The sequence below is a fragment of the Notolepis coatsorum genome (assembly GCF_963971535.1).
Source record: "Notolepis coatsorum genome assembly, chromosome: 10".
NCBI classification, from domain to species: domain Eukaryota; kingdom Metazoa; phylum Chordata; class Actinopteri; order Aulopiformes; family Paralepididae; genus Notolepis; species Notolepis coatsorum.
Window position 1 is genome coordinate 62,114,905 of NC_140174.1, and position 6,000 is coordinate 62,120,904.

The 6,000-nt window shown below is 41.8% G+C and overlaps 1 protein-coding gene across 1 annotated transcript in view; it reads right to left on the bottom strand.

Annotated features, from left to right (window-relative positions):
* atad1b (ATPase family AAA domain containing 1b) overlaps window positions 1–5,142 on the bottom strand; it is a 41,781-nt gene extending 36,639 nt beyond the window's left edge. The window contains exons 1-3 of the mRNA XM_084322495.1: window positions 5,116–5,142; window positions 2,800–2,994; window positions 2,034–2,132 (exon numbers count right to left, since the gene is read on the bottom strand). Coding sequence (XP_084178621.1) covers window positions 2,034–2,132; window positions 2,800–2,973 — 273 coding nt within the window. The 5' untranslated portion in view covers window positions 2,974–2,994; window positions 5,116–5,142. The remainder of the gene's footprint in view (window positions 1–2,033; window positions 2,133–2,799; window positions 2,995–5,115) is intronic.
* Between the last annotated feature and the right edge of the window lie 858 nt (window positions 5,143–6,000).

The following is a 6,000-nucleotide window of genomic DNA, read 5'->3' on the forward strand; positions in this document are numbered from 1 at the left end:
CATAACATGATGATCCCATAGCAAATTAAAATAATGACTCATGAAACATTTGAATTTGGATCTTTAAGCCACTTTAAATGAAAATGTATTTGAAGAACAATACAGCAATCACTCATAACAAGATAAATAAATTAAATAATACAAATTAAAGTGGAAGTGTACTTTAAATAACTTTTGTTTGCTGTGTGTGAGAGGAGTCCGTGTGTGTGTGTATGTGTGTGTGTCTTACTCTGATCGCTGTGTGAGTGAGAGGAGTGTGTGTACTGTGTAATTTGTGTGTGTGTCTTACTCTGATCGCTGTGTGAGTGAGAGGTGTGTACTGTGTAATTTGTGTATGTGTGTGTGTCTTACTCTGATCGCTGTGTGTGAGTGAGAGGAGTGTGAATGTGTGTGTGTCTTACTCTGATCGCTGTGTGTGAGAGAGAGGAGTGTGAATGTGTGTGTGTCTTACTCTGATCGCTGTGTGTGAGTGAGAGGAGTGTGTATGTGTGTGTGTCTTACTCTGATCGCTGTGTGTGAGTGAGAGGAGTGTGTATGTGTGTGTCTTACTCTGATCGCTGTGTGTGAGTGAGAGGAGTGCGTGTGTAATGTATTGTGTGTCTAGTCTGATCATCATCTCCTGCAGGGGAACAATGTTTTCAATGTCCAAAATTTGCTATGGGATCATCATGTTATGATGTTGTCTGGAACCCTGAGAAGCCACTCTCACAAAGATAGGTAGTGCACACAAAAAAAAAAAAAAAAATTAAATAAAGTTTTTTTTATTTTTATTTTTTTAATGACTAATCGACGCAACAATTTCTCGTCGACGATTTTTTATAATCGACGTCGTCGATTATGTCGACTAATCGTTGCAGCCCTAGCCTGGAGCCAGCTACCGTTAGCTTGCCGAGGCTATTAGCACACCGACAAGCTGTGTAGCCAGCTACCGTTAGCTTGCCGAGGTTCCAGCACACCGACAAGCTGTGTAGCCAGCTACCGTTAGCTTGCCGAGGTTCCAGCACACCGACAAGCTGTGTAGCCAGCTACCGTTAGCTTGCCGAGGTTCCAGCACACCGACAAGCTGTGTAGCCAGCTACCGTTAGCTTGCCGAGGTTCCAGCACACCGACAAGCTGTGTAGCCAGCTACCGTTAGCTTGCCAAAGCTCCAGCACACCGACAAGCTGTGTAGCCAGCAGGCTGAATGCTCCGCGACGCTGGTTGAAGTGGATCTAGGTAGCCAGCAGGCTGAATGCTCCGCGACGCTCCCGGTTGCTAACGCCGGTCCCCGGCTGGTGCTAACTAGCTAGCCATCACTCCCGAGAGCTAACGCCGGTCCCCGGCTGTTGCTAACTAGCTAGCCATCTTAATTGTTAGTTTCATTGTGTATTGTATGTTGAGTACTGGCTTTTAATAATTAGTAACATTGATGAGCATTCTAAAAGCAATTCTTAAAAATACTCAATTTTAAAAACAATCTTAAATTGTATTTAACACTGTATTTTGTTTTGTTTTGTTTTTTTGTTTTCTGTTTCTTTGCTTGCATGTAATTTTAGCCATCTTAATTGTTAGTTTCATTGTGTATTGTATGTTGAGTACTGGCTTTTAATAATTCTGTTTTGCAATAATTGTTTTTGTATGTTTTTTGTGTGGACCCCCGGAAGATTAGCTGGTTGCCATGGCACCAGCTAATGGGGATCCGTAATAAAATCAAATCAGGTAGGTAGGTAGGTAGGTAGGTAGGTAGGTAGGTAGGTAGGTAGGTAGGTAGGTAGGTAGGTAGGTAGGTAGGTAGGTAGGTAGGTAGGTAGGTAGGTAGGTAGGTAGGTAGGTAGGTAGGTAGGTAGGTAGGTAGGTAGGTAGGTAGGTAGGTAGGTAGGTAGGTAGGTAGGTAGGTAGGTAGGTAGGTAGGTAGGTAGGTAGGTAGGTAGGTAGGTAGGTAGGTAGGTAGGTAGGTAGGTAGGTAGGTAGGTAGGTAGGTAGGTAGGTAGGTAGGTAGGTAGGTAGGTAGGTAGGTGTGTGTGTGTGTGTGTGCGCGTGTGTGTGTGTGTTACCAGCATGCTGAGTGGGTCCACCAGGTGTGCAGCAATGCTCATCTCATATTCAGACAGTTTGACGTTCTGCACCCCAATCTGACGCATCAGCTTCTCTGCCTGACAGAGACAGAGGTTTTGTCAACAAGCATTTCATTTGACTATTTCAATTTCAATTTAATAATACTCCACCTTTTTGTGTCAAGGACCCCAACATGATACATGATGTTATTAGGCGTTGGACCCTAATGTGTAAGATTCTGTCTCAGGGGCACCGATCTGAGAAGACTTTAGTTGTTAGATTTGAATTCCATAACTGACCCATTCATTCATTCACATTATCTCTCTCTGGCTCTCTCGCTTTCACGTTCTCTCCTTCACATTATTTCTCTCCTTCACATTCTCTCTTTCACATTCTCTCCTTCACGTTCTCTCTCTCTGTCTCTCTCTCCTTCACATTCTCTCTATCTGGCTCTCTCTCCTTCACGTTCTCTCTCTGGCTCTCTCTCTTTCACATTCTCTCTCTGGCTCTCTCTCTTTCACATTCTCTCTCTTTCACATTCTCTCTCTCCTTCACGTTCTCTCTCTCTGGCTCTCTCTCTCTCTTTCACGTTCTCTCTCTGGCTCTCCTTCACATTCTCTCTCTCTGTCTCTCCTTCACATTCTCTCTCTCTGGCTCTCTCTCCTTCGCGTTCTCTCTCCTTCACGTTCTCTCTCTGGCTCTCTCTCCTTCACGTTCTCTTTCTCCTTCACATTCTCTTTCTCCTTCACGTTCTCTGTCTCTCACCTGTTTCTGTGCCTCCACTTTCTGTTTTCTAGTGGGGTCTATTGCGTCCACCATCCATTTGATTGTGAAGTAGGTGACGGCTCCAAATATGGTCAGGCGGAAGAGCAGGCCGATGACCTCATTGCGTCCCAGGGGGCGGGCTAAGTTCTCTACTGGAACCTCCTTCAACACCATCTTCTCTATGTGTCGTTGGGGCTGGGACATAGAGAAATCATCATTAGGCTTACAAAGAAATATATCAATAATAACGTAATAAAATATGAAATGTTAATATATGATAGTTATAGTAAATAACACCATATATTTGATGATCTGTGACTCGTGCCTGTGACCACAGCTGTACTACGCCGGGTACTAAGGGTACTACGACTATGCTTGCACCTCATGGTACCAAAGCACCTCAAAGGCGCTAAAAACAAGATTACAAACATCACAAAACAAACTGGTCAGACTACTACTTGACCTTACTCCTAGAACCCACCTCACCCCTGCCCACTTTGACTACCTAGGATGGCTTAGAGTAGACGACAGAGTAGACTACAGAGTACAGCAACTTGCAATGGGCCTGGTCTACAAGATACACTATACGAGTACCCATGTACATGTCAAAATACTTCCCAAAGGTCAGTGAATACCACGACCACAACACCAGAGGGAGCTCAACAAATCATGTTAAACCCAGATTCTGCTCAAACAAGGGACTAAACACGTTTCGCAATTAATTAATTACGCCCTACCCAAAGCTGTAAAGGAATGTGAATCACTACCCACTTTCAAAACCACTCTCAAGAGCACCTACGGGAGACTGCCATTCGAAACTGGCCCCTGTAAATGTACAGTAAATGTCCTAACCCAATAATACACGAGACCCTCTTCTTGGGACAAAGTAAGGTTGTCGATATCCCAATGTACAGTTTTGCTTGTACAGTTGTACAGTTTCCCCCACCCCACCTACCCAACCTGCCTACCCAACCCCCCCACCCCCACCCAACCACCTCCAATGTACAGTTCCCCCCCCACCCCACCTACCCAACCTCCTCCAATGTACAGTTTCTACGTCAAATTTATATACTCTTTTTTTAGACTCTTTTGGTATCACAAACAGTACTGTATTTGTAAATCTGGTATGTCATAAATGTATAGATGTAGCAGTACTGTCTATCTGTATGTCGTGTATGTCATATATGTTATGATGAATTGAAAATGGGGGACCCTGATGTAAACAAGACGAAAGTCTTTCTCTGGTCTGCATCCCCTTAACAATTGTGTGTATTGAGCTGTACCGTATTGTACCCATTCTGCAATCTGTTAATAAAGTTTTCAATCAATCAATGTGATGAAATTTACTATTATGACACACTCCCTCTTGTGTTCTATTGCTTAAAGGACGTGTTCATTTTTTTTCTTTTTTTACTCAGGCCCTATTTAAACATTGGCTGGTAGTATATTGACTAGTACAGACCACAATTTCATGTATGGCTATACTAGTATTGAGAAACGTAGCACTGTGCAGCATCCTCGAGTCTCACCAGATTCCAGTAGAATGGCGTAAGTACAGGAATAATAATCAGATGTGTCTTCATATGTTCTACTGAGGAAATAGTTGCAAACCATACATCGTATCTAACATTATAATGAGTTGCATAGGTGTTGCACCTGTACGTGTGCAACTGGCATATGAAACAACTTTTGATAGGATGTACATTTTTTGGGGGCTAAAACGCTCGATTGTGCTGGTTCAATGTCTTAGTTGTCATCATAGTAGACTGTGGGTTGGCATATATTGGGCAACCGGCTTCAGTTGCTTAGTAAGTTCAAAACGTGTGTGGCTAGATGGATAAGAAAAAGAACGACCCCCAATAAAATGGTCCAATATCAGACACCGGTTAGCCACCTTAGCTGTCACCTGGTTACGCAACAATAATAACAACATCATCTTTGGATTTCAAAGCCAAGCACCATCGACAGTATTAATAGTAGCTGAAATCAATGTGTTGGTAACAATGTAGGCGACAATAAACCCTCAACACACTGGGCCAGGACATTTTTTGTTTCGTGTTATTGAACCACTGACTGTATCCAGTTGTAAAAAGTGAAAGCCAGTGTGATGCAGCCGACTTGCGTTAGCTTGACCTTCCAAGTAGCAATGTTCTCTGCTGTCTCCATCAAAACTGTTACGGCAATAACTCTTATCAGCCAACGCACGTGTAACATATACTGTACCAATGTCAACTACATTGAAATATATGAGGACAATTAGGAAAACCTTCATTTTTGCCAGCGAAATGTACAAGAGCTGTGTCAAGCACGACTCACCTCGTCACATCAAGTAGTTCCCTTCCCTGTTCATTTCTTCTTCGTGGAAAGGAAACCAGCTCCGCGGTCTGTGGGAAATGATGTGCTGCCCCCTGCTGTTTTGAGAACGAAAGATTAAATCAACAGTACATAATGGTCCAAACATAATATTACTAGTGACAATAAAAAAATCGTTGATTTTAATATAATAAGTTGACTATGCCTTCTGCCAACATTCAGTTTAGTTCTGCTCAGTTCTGCTTAAGGCGAGACACTACAGGTGAATAGGGTAAACAATTTAACTAATAGATATCACAATGAAACTTCCCCAGTTGATTACTTATATTAAGACAAGACTTTTTTGTATTACAAGTTTTCTGGAATTATATGTTTAAATATGCAAATGAGGCATGATCTACTTAAATATGCACTAATTTGCATATAATTCCAGGACAGAAATCTGAACATTGGATAAAGCCATTTTCAAAATTATAGTTTCATTTTGTTGACATATTAGAGCCAAAGGTTATTACAGAGGGGATTTTGGATATCTCTTTTTATCACTCCATAAATCAGAAAATACTCCATTCAGTCCATTTTTATGGTAAAATTCCATATTTCGCCATGTTTTCAGGAATAGATTGTGATATAAATCAGGGTATGAATGCGATATCAACAAACCCTTCTGTAAATACCTTCAGAACATAGATATGAATAGAACTGGAAGGTTTGGTGTATGTGAGTGCTACTGAAGTGGAGATTTCTGGCTCAGAGTATGAGGAAAAACTCTTAAAACAAATTTTTGGGAAAACGCCTTCAAAGTTCTGTATTGTAAAATGCCATACTTTTTTTTTAAACAGATATTTGCAAACACAATACCTAATTAAACCATTAGTAATAGACAAC